This window comes from Sturnira hondurensis, unplaced genomic scaffold, assembly GCF_014824575.4.
Source record: "Sturnira hondurensis isolate 20B ecotype Veracruz unplaced genomic scaffold, ASM1482457v3 Scaffold0000460, whole genome shotgun sequence".
Classification (NCBI taxonomy): domain Eukaryota; kingdom Metazoa; phylum Chordata; class Mammalia; order Chiroptera; family Phyllostomidae; genus Sturnira; species Sturnira hondurensis.
Genome location: NW_028073091.1, coordinates 756,623 through 778,616, shown reverse-complemented (window position 1 = coordinate 778,616; position 21,994 = coordinate 756,623). Strand labels below are relative to the sequence as shown.

General features: G+C 38.8%; 1 protein-coding gene across 6 annotated transcripts in view; it reads left to right on the top strand.

Moving 5' to 3' along the window:
- AUH (AU RNA binding methylglutaconyl-CoA hydratase) overlaps positions 1 to 21,994 on the top strand; it is a 206,620-nt gene that overhangs the window by 176,234 nt on the left and 8,392 nt on the right. For 5 of the 6 annotated variants that reach the window (XM_037041283.1, XM_037041267.1, XM_037041275.1 and 2 more), the window contains 3 exons: positions 2,980 to 3,167; positions 13,757 to 13,807; positions 15,304 to 15,351. In XM_037041283.1, the coding sequence (XP_036897178.1) occupies positions 2,980 to 3,167; positions 13,757 to 13,807; positions 15,304 to 15,351 (287 nt within the window). The remainder of the gene's footprint in view (positions 1 to 2,979; positions 3,168 to 13,756; positions 13,808 to 15,303; positions 15,352 to 21,994) is intronic. The other variant, XM_037041259.1, reaches the window with a different exon arrangement.

Below are 21,994 nucleotides of genomic sequence, written 5' to 3'. Positions count from 1 at the left end.
AAACAACTAAAAAAAGATAGCCCCTTTCAAAAAATGGTGCTGGCAAAACTACATTCTACCTGATAGAGAATGAAATTGGATCCTTGCCTTACATATATACAAAAATTACCTTGAAATGGGTCAAAAACCTTAATATGAGAATGGAGACTAAAAACTCTTGAAGAAAACAGTGGGAAATCTCAGTGACATTGGATGGCAGTGGTTTCTTGGATATGACACCAGAAGCATAGGGAACAAAAGATAAAAATAGACAAATTGGATTTCATCAAAATTTAAAACTTTGTGCATCAGACATTATCAACAGAATGCAAAGGCAAACCATGAAGTGGGAGAAAATATTTGCTGATTATCTACAACTCAACAACAAAAATCGAATTACAAAGTGGACAAATGATTTAAGTAGACTTTTCTCCAAAGAAGATGCAACTGGCTAATAAGCACATGACATCACGAGTTGTTAGTAAAATGCAAATCAAACCACAGTGCTGTACCACCTCACACCCATTAGGATGGATACCTTTAAAAAATGCAGAAAATAACAAGTGTTAGTGAGAATATGGAGAAATTGGAACACTTGTGCTTTCTTCATGGGAATGTAAAATGGTGCAGCTGCTATGGAAATCAGTATGGTGTTCCTCAAAAAAATTAACATAGAATTACTATATGATCCAGCAGTTTCACTTCTGGCTATCTACCCAAAAGAACTGAAAGCAGGGTTTCAAAGAATTATACACACATATCTGTAGCAGCATTGTTCCTATTAGCCAAAAGGTGGAAGCAACTCAACTCTCCACCAAAGGTTGAATAAACAAAATGTAGTATATTCATACAATGGTGTATTATGCTACAGCCTGGATGAACCTTAAAGACATTGGGCTAAGTGAAATTAGTCAGTCATGCATAGACAAATGCAGTATGATTCTACTTACATGAAGAACCTAGAGAGTAGATGCCTTATGATGTCAACCAGAAAGGCTGTCTTGGATGTAGTGTTAGTTGGCGAGTCAAGGGGAGGATTTTTACTGGGATCTTCTCACCCTGACATGTCTTTCAGCATTTAATTCATTGAGAAAAGCATGGGATTGTATGCCATTCAGCTCAAGGCAGTGGAGCTGTGTCATGATGTTAGTTTCATAACTGTTTCTTTGTTAAATTTTTACAAAACCCTCCTTCCTAGAGAATGATAGTAGAAGCAACATGATATGATGAATGTGCTTATTAACCTTACGGGCTTGCAGAATATTGAATTTTAGTTGAGTAAAAAGTACCACATTAACAATGACCACTGAGGGTCACATTTGTGATTTTAACCAATCTACATTAAACTTTTTACATAACACAGAAGAGAATAATTTCCTAATGTGCTTATCATTAACACTGTATCCATAAGTTCTTCAGTCTCATGAAAATTCTGATCTACTTCATGAGTAAATATAGCTATCTGGGTTGTGTTATTTATATCTTTGTTCTAATCAGTTACCCTTGGAAACACCATAAATAACTTATGTTTCCCATGCAGCTTGTCCCATAAGTTCTCCAATCTATCTTTACTAGACTAACAGCATTGTTTACAGTTCGATTTAAATTTGTCAGTATTTCATTTTTTCAGACACATTTTCTGCCATATCAAGTAAAATATAAACTCACCGTTTCTAACTGTTGGGCAGTGTCAATACTTAATAAGTGACTGGGTTTTACAGAAGCAGTACTAATTTTATTTATATATTTTTTAAAAATCCCTGTGGAAAATGTCAGTCCTTTTTCAATTCATTGAGGTTTTCATTTTTTCCCCAATCACGCATATTTAGTACTGGTCATGGCTCTTAATATGGTTGCTTGAGCCCTCTTGTTCCACTGCAGGCATGCTTTGTTTGTTAAACATGTGGGAATATATTATACTTAATTACGTAAGTGAAATATGCTTTCTTGAAACTTGTGGTCTTTATGGTTCATTTTTCCACTTTAGATTGAGATGCAAAAAAAAAAAATTGCTTTCCTTTTAAAGTTGTGCGAGGAAAGCAAACCTGTCCATCAGAGTGTTGGAGTAGAGCCATGAATGATAGTGCAGAGGCCAGGCAGACAGAAGGCATTGCCTCCTACAGGGGCACCGTGGTTGGCTCTCAGGGAGAATTGGTTTCTGTATGAAATCACCCACCCTGTTTTTAATTGTTGCTGGTAACTAGTACAGAAAAAAAAGTGTAATCTTTGTGGGTCAAACAAAACACAGTGAAACTTGGCAATCAGCCACTCCCCTCCCTCCTGCCACTAGTGGCATGGGCAGCCCAACAGTCATTTCAAGGGTAAGGTTTAGACACACCTTAATATTGCAGCTGTTTTCATAGTGAGGCTGCCACTGAGAATGTTACCTGCTTTTGTCCAGCTTTCTGTTGGATGAGATCCCGGCCTCAATGTCGGGGTGATTAGTGTTTGCACTGAAAATAACGACCAGCACAAAGCCTATTGTCATGAGTAATCATCTGTTTGTATTTTTAGTAAATTAAAATTAATTTACATGTCATTTAGTATAAATGGTTCTTTAAAAGTACAGGAGCTGAATTTCTCAGAAGTTGATATGTTTGTTAAGATAAACTGAAAGAAAATCTCCAATCTTGAGGGACCTGTCATTCACTCCCCTGGTGAATGGGTTCAGGCATGGTCTTGCTTGCTCACTGCTGTGTAGCTTATGATTGCTGACATGATAATGGCTGTGGATTCGATTCTGGAGCATACCAGCTGTGTTGCAAGTAACAGTCCAGTGCTGGAATCACTTAATACAAGATTCTCAAGTGCTTTTTGATGTTAATTTCAAAAAAGCAAGAAATTAGATTTAGATTCTGTTTTGACATTGTTTTCCAATTACTAATTTTGAAATATAAACTCATGGCTCTGGTTTATTTTTATAAATGAAGAAATACTGAAATATTAAACATAAAGGCTATTAAATCGGTGCCTACATTTTCTCTCTTGTCCACTCTGCAGGGGGAACGCAGCGACTGCCTCGAGCCATTGGGATGTCCCTGGCCAAAGAACTCATCTTCTCTGCACGTGTGCTTGATGGCCAAGAAGCCAAATCAGTGGGCTTGATCAGCCACGTTCTAGAACAGAACCAGGAGGGTGATGCTGCCTACAGAAAGGCCTTGGACTTGGCGAGAGAGTTTTTACCTCAGGTATTTACATTTTCTTTGTTCTCTTTCTAGGTAACTTTTATAGCAAATTAAAAAAACAAGAATCATCTCATGTACCCATGATGCCTTTGGCTTGCTTTCCAAATAGAGCAGAACATGGTAGCTACAAAACAGTATACTGGATTAATATTAGAAGCCTTCCAAATTAAAATTCAGGTTTGAAGATAATCTGATGCCCATACTATAGCTGTATTTTGATAATGCTTCACAAACATGTTTGTCAAATGTACCAGAACTTCTTAGCACCTGAAGTTCATCACCTGAACACTCTGACCTGAGCTGTACATGTGAAGGGAATTAGTGACGGCTGAGCTGTCACACTGGATCCCCTCAAGCTGAAATACATTGAAACACAAGTAAGGAGAGCACAGTTGACATGCCAAAGTGGGCTTTCATTGTGATAACTTAACTCGAGATAACCTGCTTGAACAGCAACAGGTGTTTGTCTTACTATATTTGTTTTATGGTGTTGTAGGCATTATTTTAGTTCCTGTGTGCACAATATTGTTCCTCACAATTACACTTTCAAATCTGGAACTCACTGTATATTTACTTACAGAGAACAGGGTCCTGTTTTAAGGGTTTCTTTGTTCTCGCACTCCTTCTGGTATATTTTTAAAATATTTCTTTCTTCTGAAGTCATGAACTAGAGGGTTTTTATTATGTAAGCAGTTAATGATTTGTCTTTATCCCCGGTGGACTTTCATATTTTATAACCCCTAACCATTTCTAGAGTCAAAATAACTTCATCTCAAACCCAGACATTTAATGCAAATAGGATTCCAATTTGTTTGGGGGCCATGGATCCTTTGGGTATCTCATAAAATCCCTTTCCAAAACCCCTCCACATTTGTTGGGAGCTTTGCATCCAGTTTCAGAAGGTATTCCTTGAGTTCTTTGTTGTCAGACAAAGGACAGGCCTGCTGTAACACACTTGTTCCCTGAGAGCTGTCAGAGGAGCCTCATAGGTAAGTTGGTTTGTAAATCTGCCTGGTGTTCAACATTGCCTGGTATTAATACTACTTTAGTCCTTCTTGATTAACATGTGAGCTTTGAGCTCTTTCAGGGCAGGACCCTTACATAAATCATTCCCCATGTAAGGTCACACAGAGCCTTATACTCTGAATTCATGGAGAAAGAGCAAATAGAAAAGATTTTTTATAGCTTTTAAGGAAAAAAAGGGTTTCCCTGTAACTTGGATGATCATATTTCCCCAAAATATTAGGAGAATGCCTACCTAAAGAGAGATTAAAGGTACAAGTATCAAGAGAAGTAATAGTTTAAATATTGGTTGTCCTGACCAGGAAGCTCAGTTGGTTAGAATGTCATTCCGCATGCCAAGGTTGCTGATTCAATCCCCAGTCAGGGAACATACAAGAGTCAGTCAATGAATGCATAAATAAGTGGAACAATAAATCAGTCTCTCTCTCTCTCTCTCTCTCTCTCTCTCTCTCTCTTTCTCTCTTTCTCTCCCTCCCTCCCCATCCCTCTTTTCTTTCTCTCTCCCTCTCTTCCTCTCTCTCCCTAAATCAATCAATAAATAAAAATAAATATTGGTTAATTGACTTCCTTTTGGCTTAAACCTTTATGACCAACTCATCTTTCGGTTGCAATAAAGGAGTGTTTATTGCAACAAAATTTTGCAATAAATTTAAGCAAAATTTTGGCATAATTCGAGCTCAACGATATCCTCTCCTAGCTTTGGACATGAGTGGTCAGCTCCTCACTCTAGAGCTCCACTCAGAAGATTCATTAGTCCCTTGGCCATCACTGTGGTTCTGATTCCTTCTCTAACTCCTGGGAGCTTGCCATTTCTCCAGTGACCCTCAGTGCAGTTGATGCCATCAGTGCCCTCAGCTCACCCCACCTCCAGCATGACATCGATCTGCACTCTACCACAGAGTAAACTGGACTGTCCTCCCATCTCTCATCTGAAGAGACTTCCCTCTGAGAACATGAGTTGTTAAAAGTCCTTTCCTGGGTCAAGCATGATGTTGAATGACCTGAAAAAATGTTTAATTGTGAAACTATGCAAAAGTACAAAACACAATTTGAGGTGGAATAATCATTATTTTTATAGTCTTTGTTACTGAATGATTACTCTTTCAAATAATTAGAAAGCTTATATAAAAATAGTATTTACAGGTGATTTCTGTATTATATGTTACTTCCGTTTATCCGTCTGAGAAAAAAAGGTTTGTATAAAAGAAGAGGCATTGGTTTATATTTTGAGAGAGGAACTTTCAAAATACTGCTTAATTAAATAAACACTATTTCTAAGAACATTTTCATTTTCTTGTTTTTCTAGTTTTCTAAACCTTGCTGGCTAAAGTGTGCTTTGTGAGCTAGCTGCCTTGGTATCCCATTAGACCATGTTAGACAAGCAGAGTCTCAGGGCTATCCCAGACCCTTGAGTCCCCATCTATACTGTAATGAGGGCTTGGGGATTCATGTAATATTGAAGTTTAACTACCACCCAGCAAGGTTCCACTGGTGCTAAAAGGGATGGAGAAGAGTTTCAGTGAGAGGAGCACTGTGTTTAAAAAAATGAATTGGATTGAGGAAGATAGTGGCAAGATAGGTGGGAGCAGAGTCCAATTCCCCCTGTGCATGGGTGACACAGCTAGCTGATCTGAGGAACAGAGCAAACAGCCAGTGGTATACCAGCATATATGAAGATTGGAGACCAAAAATTATAGAGGACATTGAAAAATCAGATGAGTAGGTGGGAGCTGTGAGCACCAATATACCTACTAGAAGAGGAAACCCACCAACAGAGGAACCACAAACAGATAAGAACAAAAGAGGTGAAAGAGGGAGTGGAAGGCACACTAACCTCAATCCAGGGACGAACTGGAAATAAAACTAACTGATGGAAAAATTACACAGAAAAAATGTTTTGGGGAAACTGAACAAAGGTGAGAGAAAAGCCTCAAAACCTTTTACAAACATAACAATCAGCTACAACACAACCTGTCCACACCTGCACAACAGAATACAAGAGGTGGTGGACAGAGTGAACCTCAGTGAACCAGATAGATGAAGGACCCACCAGAGAAAGACCCAACAACAATCAAAACACAAAGACATACAGAGAGTCAACATAAATGACAGCCCAAGAACAGCAAGCTCAGGAGATCAGAGACTAAATCTCACAGCTCTTCTACCATAGAAGTTCCCAACAGAAACCCAGGGAGTCAGAACAGAAGAATTTAAGAAGCAGAGGCTAACAAGAAGACTCTCACAAACAATGGGAAGAAAACAATCCCCCAATGAAAGGAAACGAAGAAGCCTCAGAAAGAATGCTAAATGAGACAGAGGGAAGTCAACTATCATTGAGTTGAAGCAGTGGTTATCAGGAACCTCAATGAGCACACAGAGAATTACTGGAAACTACAGGGAAACTACAATGAACTCACGGCAAACTACATCAACATGAAAAAAGAAATAGAAACCATCAACAATGGCCACGAGGAAATGAAGAATACAATTTCTAAACTGAAGAACACAGTAGAAGGAAACAAAAGCAGGCTGATGAAGCAGAGGATTGGATCAGCAAGCTGGAGGACAACGTAGAGAAAAACACCGAGAATGAGCAAGAAAAGGAAAAGAGGCACAGAAGGAATGAAGAAGGGTTAAGGGAAATGCAGAACAACATGAAATGTAACAATATTCATATAATAGCCATATCAGAAGGAGAAGAAGACAAGCAAGGGATAGAAAGCCTGTTTGGAAAAGTAGTGATGGAAAACTTCCCTAATTTGATGAGAGGAAAAGTCACACAAACCCAGGAAACAAAGAGAGTCCCAATCAAGAGGAACCCAAAGAGGCCCACTTGAAGACACATTGTAATTAAAATGGCAAAATTCCAAGACAAAGACAGAATCTTAAAGGCAGCAAGGGAGAAACAGGAAGTAACATACAGGGGAGCCCCGATAAGGTTAGCAGCTGACTTCTCAATGCAAACACTCCAAGCAAGAAGAGAATGGCAAGAGATATTCCAAGTAATGAGAACCAGAGGCCTACAACCAAAGCTACATTACCCAGCAATGCTCTCATTTAAAATAAGTTTCTTTTTTTTTAAAGATTTTATTTATTTATATATCTTTAGAGGGGAAGGAGAAAAGCAGAGAAACATCAATGTATGGTTGCCTTTTGTGCGTCCCATGCTGGTAGTTAGCCTGCAAGGAACCGGCCTGCAACGCAGGCATGTGCCCTGACTGGGAATCGAACTGCGATCGTCTGGTTCGCAGGCCCGTGCTCAATCCACTGAGCTACGCCAGCCAGGGCGCAATGCTCTCATTTAAGATAGAAGGCCAAATAAAAAGCTTTCCAGACCAAAGAAGTCTACAAGAATGTGCCTCCTCCAAACGAGCTCTGCAACAGATTCTAAAGGGACTGTTTTAAGGAAAGGAAGAAGAGAGAGAGAGAGACAAAAACACTGGTAAGGAAAAATGGCAATGAATAAGTGCTTGTCAATAATAACCTTAAATGTAAATGGATTAAAAGCTCTGATCAAAAGACATAGAATAGCTGAATGGATAAGAATAGCTATAAGAGTAGCCCTGGCTGGTATAGCTCAGTGGATTGAGTGCAGGCCTGCAAACTAAAGGATCATGGTTCGACTCTCAGTCAGGACACATGCCTGGGTTGCAGGCCAGTTCCCAGCAGGGGACACACAAGAGGCAACCATACATTGATATTTCTCTCCCTGTCTCCTTCCCTTCCCCTCTAACAATAAAGAAATAAAATCTTAAAATAGAAAAAAAAAGAAGATAGCATGACCTATATGCTGCCTACAAGAGACCCACCTCAGGACAAAAGACCTACAGAGATTGAAAATAGAGGGATGGAAAGAGATTTTCCAAGCAAATGGACAGGAAAAGAAAGCTGGGATAGCAATACTCATATCAGGCAAAATAGACTTCAAAAAAAGGGCCATAAAGAGAGACGCAGAAGATCAGTTCATAATATTCAAGGGAAGAATCCATCAAGAAATACAAAATACTAAATTTGTATTTCCAAATACCTAAGGAAGATCTTAGAGGGCTTCGAGGAAGATATTGGTAGCAACACAATTATAGTAGGGAATTTTAACACCCCACTGTCAAAAATGGGTAGATCTTCCAAACAAAATATTAACAAAGATATTGTGCCACTGAACGATTTCCTGGATCAAATGAACTTAACTGATATATTATAGAGCCTTTCATCCTAACAAACCAAAATACACATTTTTTTTTCAAATGCACATGGGACGTTTTCAAAGATAGACCACATGATAGGACACAAAATAAGCCTCAAAACAAATTCGAGAAAATTGAAATCATACTAAGCATATTCTCTGATCACATGGGACTGAAAATAGGAACCAACTTCAAGGAAAAATCTCAAAACCATTCAAACTCATGGAGATTGAATAGCATGCTCTTAAACACTGAATGGGTCAAGAATGAGATCAAAGAAGAAATCAAAAAGTTTCTGGAAACAAACCAAAGTGAACTCACAACAATCCAAAACTTATGGGACACAGCAAAGGCAGTCCTGAGATGGAAGTTCATAGCAATACAGGCTTACCTAGAGAAAATACAAACATTTCAAACAAACAACCTAACCCTACACCTACAAGAACTCGAGGAACAACAACAAAGACAGTCCAGAACAAGATGAAGGAAGGAAATAACCAAGATCAGAGCAGAATTAAATGACATGCATGCCAGAAGCATAGTTCTAAAAATCAATAAACTCAGGAGCTGATTCTTTGAAAAAATAACAAAATCGACAAGCCTGTAAGCAGTCTCATTAAGAAAAAGAGAGAGAGGAACTAAATAAACACAATCAGAAATGAAAGAGGAGAGATCTCAACTGATACCGCAGAAATACAAAGGATTGTAAGAAATTACTATGAAGAACTATATGCCAAGAAATTTGAAAATCTTGATGAAATGGACAAATTTCTAGAAAAAATATAATCTTCCAAAACTCAAGGAAGCAGCAGGAGAAAGCCTGAACAGATCAGTAACAGCAGATGAAATTGAAGCAGTAATAAAAAAACTCCTGACACACAAAAGCCCTGGACCAGATGGTTTCACAGGAGAATTCTACAAAGCATTTAAGGAAGAGCTAACGTCTATCCTTCACAGATTATTCCAAAAATCCAAAATGATGGAAGACTCCCAAATGGTTACTTTTATGAAGTAAGCATCATCCTAATCCCAAATCCAGATAATGACAAAACAAAGAAAGAAAACTTTAGGCCAGTATCACCGATGAACATAGATGCTAAAATCCTCAACAAAATATTGGCAAACCACATCCAGCAATACATTAAAAAGATCATTCACCATGACCAAGTGGGATTCATCCCAGGGATGCAAGGGTAGTACAATATGTGCATATCAGTAAATGCACTACATCACATAAATGCAAGGACAAAAATCACCTGATTATATAAATAGATGCAGAAAAAACATTTGATAAGGTACAGCACCCATTTATGATAAAAACACTCAGCAAAGTTGGAAGAGAGGCCACATTTCTCAACATAATAAAGTCCATATATGAGAGACCTACAGCCAACATCATACTCAATGGGCAAAAATTAAAAACTTTCTCACTAAGATCAGGAACAAGAAAAGGTTTTCCACTTTCACCACTTCTTTTCAACGTAGTATTGGAATTCCTAACCACAGCAGTCAGAGAAGAAAAGGAAATAAAAGGCATCCAAATTGGAAAGGAGGAAACAAAACTGTCATTGTTTGCAGATGACATAGTGTACATAGAATATGGTGTGGACTCTGCCAAAAAACTGCTCAACCTAATAAATGAATTTGGCCAAGTAGTGGGATACAAAGTCAATATTCAGAAATCAGAGGCATTTTTGTATACCAACAATGAAACATCAGAAGCAGAAATAAGGAAAATGATCCCATTTGATATAGCAACAAGAAAAATAAAGTACCTAGGAATAAACCTAACCAAGGAGGCAAAAGATCTGTACTTAGAAAACTATACAACACTGAAGAAAGAAATTAAGGAAGACACAAACGAATGGAATCATGTACCATGCTCATGGATTGGAAGAATTAACATCATCAAAATGTTCATACTATCCAAAGCAATTTATGGATTCAGTGCAATCCCTTTTAGTACCAATGGCATATTTCACAGTTATAGAACAAACACTTCAAGAATTTATATGGAACCATAAATGAACCCTTATAGCGGCTGCAGTTTTGAGGAAGAAAAGCAATGTAGGAGGGATCACAATACCTGCTATCAAACTTTATTACAAAGCTACTGTGTAGGGGACCGGCTTTTGTTGGTCTGGCAAATGTGACTCAGCTCTGTATGGAAAACCTACAGATGTGAAGTTGTGCACAGGAGCCAGATCTTCAAACCGAGTTTTCCCGTGGGAATCAGGTCTAGAAAATGCTTACAGATTGTTATAGTTTGCTCTTGCTAAAACTTCCTCACCCTGGCCTAAAGCAATAGGTGTATATTGTCTATCTTCAGGGTAATTTCCAAAGCCTGTGTGAGCTCTCCCAAGGACAGAGCTAATCAGCTCATTGCTATCCCCCTCTGCATCTTATTTTTATTTCCTTGATTGTACCTAGAATGGAGACAATAATATTCTGTCTGATAGATAATAAATCTTTGTTTGATGTAAGATCCCAGGAAAATAATAAAAGTCTATCCAGGCAAGGGTTGGGGCTCTCCCCTCTTGAGGGAGTGGCCGAGGCACCCATAGGCACTCTGCCCTTGAGAGAGTGGTTGTGCCTGTTCCTTTTTTTTCCACAGGATTTTTGTCACCTCTGCATTGATTCTCACCATAAGCCACAACAGGCGGGCTCTGCTGGACAGGGTGTCTGCTACACTACTGTAATCAAAACAGCCTGGTACTGGCATAAGAACAGACACATGGATCAGTGAAACAGAACCAACAGCTCAGAAATAAGCCCACATCTCTACGGTCAATTAATATTTGACAAAGAGGGCAGCAGCATAAAATGGAGCAAAATTAACCTTTTCCACAAATGGAGTTGGGAGAACTGGACAGCTACATGCAAAAAAAATTAAACTCTATCACTAACTTACACCATACACAAAAATATATTCAAGGTAGACTTAAATACAATGCATGACACCATAAAAGTCCTAGAGGAGAACATTGGCAGGAAAATTGCAGATACTACATGCAGCAATATTTTTTCTGATATGTTCCCTAGAGCAAGGGACATAAAGGGAAGAATAAACACATGGGATCTCATCAGAATTAAAAGCACTTGCATGGCTAGAGAAACAGCATTAAAATGAAAAGAAAACCAACCATATGGGAAAACGTATTTACCAGTGATACCTCAGACAAGGGTTTGATCTCCAAAATAAATAAAGACCTCACATGACTCCAATCTAAGAAGAGAAGCAACCCATTTAAAAAATGGGCAAAGGACTTGAATAGACACTTCTCCAAGGAGGACATATAGAGGGTCCAGAGACATAAAAAGATGCTCAATATCGCTAGCCATCAGAGAGATGCAAATTAAAACTACAATGATATACTACTTCACACCAGTCAGAATGGCCATCATAAATAAAGCAATAAACAACAGGTGTTGGAGAGGTTGTGAAGAAGAAGGAACTCTAGTGCAGTGTTGGTGGGATTGGAGACTGGTGCAATCACTATGGAAAACAGGATGGAATTTCCTCAAAAACAAAACACCCTGCCTTTTGACCCAGCAATTCCACTGCTGGATTATATCCTAAGAACCCTGAAACACCAATCCAAAAGAACCTATGCACCCAATGTTCAAAGCAGCAGAATTTACAATAGCTAATTTCTTGGGTCAACATAGATGCTCATCAGTAAATGACTGGATCAAAAAAACTATGGTACATTTACAGAATGGAATTCTATGTAGCTGAAAGAAAGAATTTACTACCCTTTCAACAGCATGGATGGAACTGGAGAGCATTATGCTAAGTGAAATAAAGCAGGTGGTGATGGACTAATGCCATGTGATCTCACCTTTAACTGTAACCTAATCACAAAAGTTACAAGCAAGCAAAATATAACCAAAGACACTGAAATAGATAACAGGCTCACAGTGACCAGAGGGGAGAGGGGAGGGAATTTCAGGGGAAAGGGGGAAAGGTTTTCAGGAATCATTATGAAGGACATATGCACAATAATAAGTAGGGGTGGGTAAAAACAGGGGAGGGAGGTGGGGAGGGCTGGGGTGGGAGAAGGGGTTGGGAGGAAAGGCAAAAAACTGTACTTGAACAACAATAAGAAAAAATGAATTGATCTTTTAAAAAAGTAGTAGTAGTATGTATACCAGACATTCCAATCAAAATTAAAATAATTCTAAGATACTTGTCTAATCCTGGGAAAATTGTGGCCTCTGGAAAACATTTTTAAGGATGTGACTTGAGAAGAGACTTCTGTATGTTAATGCTAAATAATTGAAAGCCCTGGCTAAGAAAGCCTCCTCTTTTATACAAAAGTTAGTTTTGACATCATGTGTTTGTTCACCTTGCACTTCATGGAGTCCTTTTTTGTGCTTATAGTTAGCTTACATTTTTATTTTTATATTTATTTTATATTTTAATTTATTATATATATTTTTTTCATTCTGATGTCAGGATATATTTATTGATTTTAGAGAGAGTGGAAATAGGGTAGGAGAGAGAAAGAAAGATTGATCATTTGCCTCTCATATGCACTGGTATCAGGGATTGAACGCACAACCTAGGTATGTGTCTTGACTGGGGATCAAACCTTCTAACTTTTAGTGTAAGGGTTGACAATTCAAGCAATCGAGCCACCCGGCCAGGACACCTACTTTTATTTTAATTCAAAAGACATTTAAAAATATGCCAATGAATTCTAATTCATCACATGTAAACAGTTTCTAAGAATTTAAAATATAAATAACTAAATTCCATTTCGAGGACTGTGGTTTTCTAAGACAAAACTAATTAGTTGGTTTTTTTTTTCACAGAGAACCCCTAGTTCTTTTCTTTGTGACCCTCACACATCCAGAAGGACATATTTGGACTTGGTGTTTGTAAAATGTGGGAACACTTCCTGGAGGACATTTTTTTTGTTGTTCATCTCTATCATTGTTAGCTGACATTGCCCATGGAGGAAAGACATATCCAGTGTCTTAAACACTGATGCTGGACCCGTGATGGTGATGTCTCATGATGATGACTTTTGAACTTCAGCCAAATTTCTGTCACACTGCTGTGGATGTACTGTCCTGCCAAACACTTTTTCTCCTTTACTTTTGCCTTCTTCTAAGGAGATTTGCTTAAGAATGGTAAACTCTGTGCTGGGTGCACATCACCTGCTGGCCTCCAAGAATGCAGTTTGCTATGAGTCTACAGGACATGCTGATGCAATGCAGTTGCTACACTTACTGTTCAAGACCTCGTGGGCTCCTAAAAGGGACTCCCATCAGTTGCACCTGGTAGCCATTGTTGCTTCTAGGCCATCTGAATTTTGCTTAGATGTACAACATAAGTAGCATAAATAATAAAATCTGTTTCTTTAACTTGAATTTTAGGGACCTGTTGCAATGCGAGTGGCAAAATTAGCCATTAATCAAGGGATGGAGGTAAGTTCCTTAATGGTTGAGCTTTGTTATTGGAGTAGGTGGTGCAGATGTAATTTAAATAAACCATGTTTAGCCTTCTATGTATTTTTTTAATGTTCTAAAACATAGCTGTTTCAATCCTACTATTACTGCAAGCTACTGCGGTTTTTAACTACACACTGACTTCATCTGTGAATAGTTATTGTTAATTAATATCAGTCACAGAATTCAGTAATTTCACTGATGGTTGTACAGCTTAATTGACATACTTGTTATTTTGCCATTGAGTTAATAGATTTATTGACTAGCAGTCAGAGAAAACCCAAAGAAATGGGCCTTCTGTGTATTCTTGTACTGGCATTGTGTTATTAGAAACAAAACATTCTGAGGAGGATTTCTTGGCTCTCTTCACTTTTAAAATACTCATTTTTTTCTGCAAGGAGACACACATGACACAGGGCAAGTGATTGGGGTGTTCTAAAGTCACCCTGCAAGGTGGCTCTGACAGAGGGGAGGCAGGGGTCAGGGAGAGGAAGGCAGGGCAAGGAAGCAATGCAGGCAAACATTGACATTGAACTTTTAATCACAGCAGTTGTGGTTATATTTTGGTTAAATTTTGGGAGTTTTAAAGGAAGATACTTATTTCTTGCAGACCCAGAGCCCACTGGGCCTCATTGCAGTGAAAAGAAATTGAATTTGTTTGTTATAAATGTAGTTTTTAACATTTACAAAGTATTTGGTAGGTTTTTAAAAATTTTTATATAATGACATTTAGTAGCAAACACCTTATGTGATCCTTACTGTGTGCCATATCACACACACACACACACACACACACCTCATTTTAATGCATTTTACTTTTTTGCACTCCATGGATAATTGTGTTTTCATCAACATCAAGGCAAGACCCTCTTCCAGCAAAAAATTTATGACTTACTGAAGGCTCAGATGATGGGTAGTATTTTTTAGTAATAAAGCATTTTTAACTAAGGAATGTGCATTGTTGTTTTAGACATAATGTTATTGCATGCTTAATAGACTACAGTGTAATGTAAACATAACTTTTGTATGCACTGGGAAACCAAAATGTGTGATTTTATTGTGGTATTTGCTTTATTGCTGTGATCTGGAACTGAACCCGCAATATCTCTGAGGTGTGCCTGTATACCTTGGGTACTATATAAAGTCTTTACCTGGATTACCAGTAATCCATTTAATCCTCACAATACCCTCAATTGGTAGGTACTACAGTTAGCTCCTTGTTCAGATGTGTTTCTCTCAGGTACAGCAAGGTCAAATATACACAACGTTACACAGTTCCCACATGGTGAAGTCAGAATTTGAACCCAGGCAACCTGTTTCCAATAGCTCTCCTGATAGTCTTACTTGTGATTTGCCACATTACATGGAAGGCTTCTGTTCTTTTGCAATAGGGTTATTAAATTTGAATTTATATTGAGCATGCCATATTTTAAAAAGTAATTTCTGCTAAAATGAATTATGTTTTCTACCCTCAGGTCGATTTAGTAACAGGGTTAGCCATAGAAGAAGCTTGTTATGCTCAGGTATGTAATACAGTCACATTCAACGCAGATACTCCTTACAAAATATGTTTATCTTCTGTATGAGTGAAATTAATTATATATCACTGAGTGAGGTTATACTCATACCCATTCCAGAACCATACAAATGTTGAAGTTAGTTGTGTTTGCTATTTGACTGTTACCAGCTTTTATGATTGATTCTGCTCACAAACTAATGACCTTTGTCTGTATATAACTTAGAAGGCTCTTAGAATAATTAAGTTAGTACCATTTGTGCTACTATAGCTATTTATCTTGCTCACGTTGTATTTTGTGGGTATGACTTGAACCCTTACTCCAGTATAGAGAGGTCAATGGAGGGCAACAGTGAGCATGTACCTGCAGGGGGCATTGGTTTTCCTGACATTCTCAGCCTTTGTTCACTAATTCAATTATACAGTTTTCTCTTTGTTTTTTAAAGATTTTACTTATTTATGTTTATAGAGAGGGAAAGGGAGGGAGAAAGAGAGGGAGAGAAACATCAGTGTGTGGTTGCCTCTCACGTGGGCCCGCTGGGAACCTGGCCAGCAACTCAGGCATGTGCTTCAACTGGAAATTGAACCAGCGACCCTTTGGTTTGCAGCTTGCACTCAATCCACTGAGGTTCACCAGCCATGTTTAGTTTTCTTTTTGTACACAAATTAGTAGAGTTTCCTAAAGAGGAACAAATCTTTCCTCCTTCCCCCTCTTACCTCCCCGCCCTCCCTCCTTTTCATCTTTTCTTCCTCCTATATTTATGAAAGGTATAATTTTTTAGGACATCTAAACCAGCAAAAGATTTTTGTTCTACCTTTTCAGAGAATTGGAAACTGCCTCAGCTTGCATTTAACCATTGTCACATATTAGGAGCATAGCTGGAGTGTTATTCTGCATGCTCTGTGTATGCATCACCACCTGTTATCGATGAGCACATGCGATTAATGAAGTAAATTACAGACCTCTTACAAATAGCCCCAGAGTATGAAGAAAACAATTAAAACCATAATAGGCCATAAATCACACCTTATCAAATGTAAAGGAAGAGAAATTATACCGAGTATTGTGTCAGACCACTGTGAAACTAAACTAGAATTCAGTACCAGATAGGTAGAAAATCCCACTTATTAGTAAAGGTAAAACAATGCACTCATGTGTCAAAGAAGTCTCAAGAGGAATTATAAAACATTACTGAATTAAATTAAAAATCTTAGAAAATGAAACTTACGAAAGTTTGTGGTAATGCATTGAAAACAGTTGCTTAGAATTTATAGCATTGAATGCATATATTAGAAAAGAAGATTTAAATCAGTGTTTTCACTTTATTAATAGCAAGTTAAATACAAAGTAAGCAAAAGAAAAAATAAACTTTAGAACAGAAATCAATGAAATTGGAATTAAAAAAATAGAAAAAATCAACAAACCCAAAAGTTGGTTCTTTGTAAATATCTATAATATTGACGGACTTCTAATCTGGCAACCAAGTATGAAAGAGAGTAGATAAGAATTACTAATATCAGAAGTGCAAGCAAGTCCATCACTACAGATCCCATGGACATTGAAAGGATAATAAAGGACTACAATGAACAACTCTTTGCCCACAAATTTGTTAACCTAGATAAAATGGACCAATTCCTTGAAAGACACAAAATTCACACAAGGAGAATTAGGTAATCTGAATAGTCCTATGTTTGTTAAAGAAGTTAAGTCAATAATTAATAACCTAACAAAATAAGAAGCACTAGGCCCAGATGGTTTTCATTGGTGTATTCAACCAAACATTTAAGGAAAAAATTGTACAAGTTGGGACTGCCGGCAAAGATGGAGGCGAAGGTAGACACACTGTGCCTCCTCGCACAACCAAAAGAAGGACAACAACTTAAAAACAAAAAACAACCAGAACTGACAGAAAACTGAACTATATGGAAGTTTGACAACCAAGGAGTTAACACATTCATCCAGATCGGTAGGAGAAGTGGAGACAGTCTGGTGGAGAGGACTCGCAGGCAGTGGCTAATGGCTAAAGGACCAGGGTGGGTGAGGTGGTGGCTGGCATACCCAGTGAGGGGTTGGATGGTGGAACGGGGTGTACAAAGCTGCAGCTGACCAGCAAGGCAGCAGAGGGTGGACAGGACCAGTCTGTAGATTGCGAACTGGGTGGTCCCACATTCATATGCAAATAAAGTGGGAGAAACAACTGGGGAGTGAAACAGGGCTAATTGCGTAACCCAGGGCTCCCTCTCTGGGAAGTAAAGCCTCAAATCACTGATTGAAAACACCTGTGGGGGAGACTGGAAAGATGGGGACGGAGTAGGACGAAGCTGATTCCACTTCCCCGTACACATGGGAGAAAAACCTGGCCGATCTACGAAGAAACAGAGCAAACAGCCAACAGTTCCCCAGCATATATGAAAGAAGAGACCAGAAATTATAGTGGACACTGAAAACCCAGATGGTAAGGAGATGGCTGAGAGCAATAAGGTCCCAGGGACCAGCGTGGGGACTGGGGCGGCGGCAGCCTCGGCCCTGTGTGTGATGCCCAGTGCTAGATCTACCACAGAGTCCTTGGGAGAGAGCCGGGTCAACTGCTCCCTCCCTCCATGGCCAAGCAGGGTTTGAGCAGCACCAGGAGAGACCTGGTTGCTTGATTGCAGAAAGGGGAATAAGGACAAAGAGGCAAACACACAAGGGCCATGATCACTCGTGGAGTCTGTGGTCCCTGGCTTGGGACAGTTGAGAGTCGAGAGTCACAGTGTCGGGCTGTGACCCCAGTAATCACTGGTCTGACTGGAGAATTAGGCTGAACTGAGCAGCAGGCTTGAGTAGGAGGAATTTCCCAAAAAGTAAAACTGTTAGGGAGATTCTCCTGTGACAGCTGCTCGGTCTACTCCCCACCCCACCAGATGAAAGGCCCTGCATTCCTCCATAGTACCGGGAAGGATTTACACCCAAACCCATGGACCAAGGTAGCCTGGCTGGGCATGCGCCCATGCACCACTGCCCATGGACACGACCCCTGGGGAAATAGTGCTCTGAAGAAGACCTGGATCCCCTGCGTGGGGTGCTGGGGAGAGGCGCCAGACTAGCTCTTGGGAGAGTGCTCACAAGACTGGCTGAGTACACAACAGGAAGGGAGAAAGGCAACACCAATCGCCCCTCAGCCTGCTGCAGCCAGTGACAAGAAAAAGTGGTTTGGCCAGTTTGAAACCAAAAAGAGATGTATTTATTTTTTAAGTAATCTTTTATTTTTTTAATTTTATTGTTTTGTCTTTCAGTACCTTTTTCCTTTCTTTCCTTCTTTCTTGTTTTATTCCTTCTTCCTTTCTTTCCAAACTTACTGCTTCTCCCATCCTTCTCCTGCCTTTTTTTTTAACCCACAAGTTAGACAAAAAACTTGGACTGTGAAAGGACCAAAGTCTGACTCAAAGAAGCAGCATCCTAAAAGTAGAGACAGAGAGACAAATCTCACTTTCTGCATGCTCTGCATTTCTCTGTTGCAGAGAAACTACAAGCTCCTGCATATTTGCATTGTTATTTTTTCATTGTTCTTACATCTTTTATTTCAATAGTATTTTTGTATTTCTCTTTTTTCTGTGTAGTCTTCATTGCTTGGCTGGTTACATTTTATCATTTGACAGGTTTCCCCTCTTTTCTCTTCCACCGTGTATTGCTAATTTACTATCATTCATGTCACTTGTGTTCCTTCAGCACACTACTCAAAGTTCTATACCCCCTATTCAGAGAGATCACATAGACTCTGTGATATGATTGTTGCTCTAATATTATTGTAAACAATAGCTGTTCTATACAACTGTAAATACTTCACAACACGTCTCCTGGATCTTAGCCCACTTCATTGTTTCCTGAACCATAATACTGTATTGGTTAATGCTGTTTGCTCACACACTACACCTATTTACTATACTTTCACTTTACCTCAGAATCTGACCTCTCACAACCACACTGCTTTCTAGATCCAACTAACCATCCTTCTCTCCCCAATAAGAGTCTTATATTCTTTCTGTCCTTTCTTAAAGGGGCTAGTTGGGTTAAAGATCCTGGTTCATACTGTACATAGCCAAAGGATGTCCTATCTCTTCTCTACTGGCTGCTACTGTAAATATCATAGAATACTCTCCTTCTCTCATAATCATTTTGCCTTCCCCTCCAACTGACCAAAAAAAGAGTAGGTGGAAGAGTTGGTTTCTTCCCTCTCCAAAAAAAAGAGTAGTTGGAAGCAGTGAACACAAGGATACCCACTGGAAGAGGAAACCCAACAACAAAGGTACCACCAACAGATAACAACAGAAGGTAAAGGAGGGAATGGAAACCACACAAACCACTGTGAACAACCGAACAAGAGCAAAAGAGAATCCTCAAAACCTTGTACATATAAGAACTACCTTCAGTACAACCTGCCTTCACCAGGACAACAAATTACAACAGGTGATGGACAAAGGGACCATCAGTTAACCAGGTGGTGGGAAGGACCCACAAAAGAAAGACTCAACAATAATCAAAGCCAAAAGACAAACACAGAGCCAACTTAAAGGACAGCCCAAGACCAATGAGTTTGGGAGATCAAGGAGACTGCACCACTCAATCTCACAGATACTATACCACAGAAGTTCACACCATGAACCTAGGAAGCCAAAAGAAATCAATTTAAGAAGCTGAAGCTAACAAGAAGAGTCTCACAAAAAAGGGGAAGACAAAGAAACAACCCCCAAAAGAAAGGAAAGGAGGAAGCCTCAGAAAAAAGTGCTAGATGAAATAGAGGCAAGTCAGCTATCAGATAGTGAATTCAAAGCACTGGTTATTAGGAAATTCAAAGAGCTCATAATGAACTAACATAAACTATAGGGGAAGTACAGTGAACTCACTGCAAACTATATGAGTATGAAAAAGGAAGTAGAAACTATCAGCAAGGGCCAAGAGGAAATGAAGAATATAATTTCTGAACTGAAGAACACAGTGGAAGGAATAAAAAGCAGGATCGATGAAGCAGAAGATTGCATCAGTGAGCTGGAGGACAAAGTTGAAAAAAACACCCAGAAAGAGCAAGAAAGGGAAAACAGGCTCAGAAAGAATGAAGAGGGATTAAGAGAAATGCCAGACAACATGAAACATAATATCTGAATAATAGGGATACCAGAAGGAGGAGAAGAGCAATGGATAAAAAGCTTATATGAAAAAGTAATGATGGAAAAATTATCTAATTTGATGAGAGAAAAAGTCACACAAATCCAGGAAACACAGAGTCCCAATCAAGGGGAACCCAAAGAGGACCACTTCAAGACACATCATAATGAAAATGGCAAAATTATATGGCAAAGAATCTTAAAGTCAGCAAGGGAGAAAAATGAAGTAGCATACAAGGGAGCCCCAATAAGTTTAGCTGCTGCCTTCTCAATGGAAACACTCCAAGCCAGAAGAGAATGGCAAGAAATATTTCAAGTAATGAGAACCAGAGGCCTGCAAGGAAGGCTACCTGTCAATAATAACCTTAAACGTAAATGAATTAAATGCACCAATTAAAAGACACAGAATAGCTGAATGGATAAGAAAGCATGACCCACACACATGCTGCCTACAACAGACCCACCTCAGGATAAAAGATCATCACAGACTAAAAGTGAAGGGCTGGAAACAAATTTTCCAAGCAAATGGACAAGAACAAAAGCCGGGGTAGCAATTCTCATATGAGACAAAATAGACTTCAAAAAAAGGGCCATAAAGAGACACCCAGAAGGTCACTTCTTAATACTCAAGGGAAGAATCTAACAAAAACACATAAACATCATAAATATAAATGCACCCAATATAGGAGCACCCAAATATATACAGAAAATCTTAGAGGACTTCAAGAAAGATATTGACAGCAACACAATTATACTAGGGCATTTTAACACCCCACTGTCAAAAATGGACAGATCTTTCAAACAAAATATCAATAAACATATTGTGGCAATGAACACCACCCTAGATGAAATGGACTTAACTGAGATATATAGAGCCCTTCATCCCAAAGAAGCTAAATACACATTTTTTTTCAAATGTTCATGGAACACTTTCAAAGATAGACCACATGATAGGACACAAAACAAGCCTCAACAAATTTGGAAAAATTGAAATCATACCAATCATACCACTTTCCCCAACCACAAGGGACTGGAACTGGAAATGAACCCTAAAGGAAAAAGCCCAAATACTAAAAAACATAGAGATTGAATAGCATGCTATTAAACAATGAATGGTTCAAGAATGAAGTTAGGGAAGAAATAAAAAAAGTTTCTAGAAACAAATGAAAATGAACTCATAACAACCCAGAACTTATGGGACACAGCAAAGGCAGTCCTGAGAGGGAAGTTCTTAGCAATACAGGCCTGCCTGAAAATGATAGAAACATTTCAAACAAACAACCTAACCCTACACCTGCAAAACTGGAGGAACAATAACAAAGACAGCCCAGAGCAAGTAGAAAGAAGGAAATAACCAGGATCAAAGCAGAATTAAATAACATATAGAGTAAAAGCACAATTCTAAAAATCAGTGAATCCAGAAGCTGTTTTTTTGAAAAGATAAACAAAATTGACAATCCATTAAGTAGGTTCATCAAGAAAAGAAGAGAGAGGACCCAAATAAACAC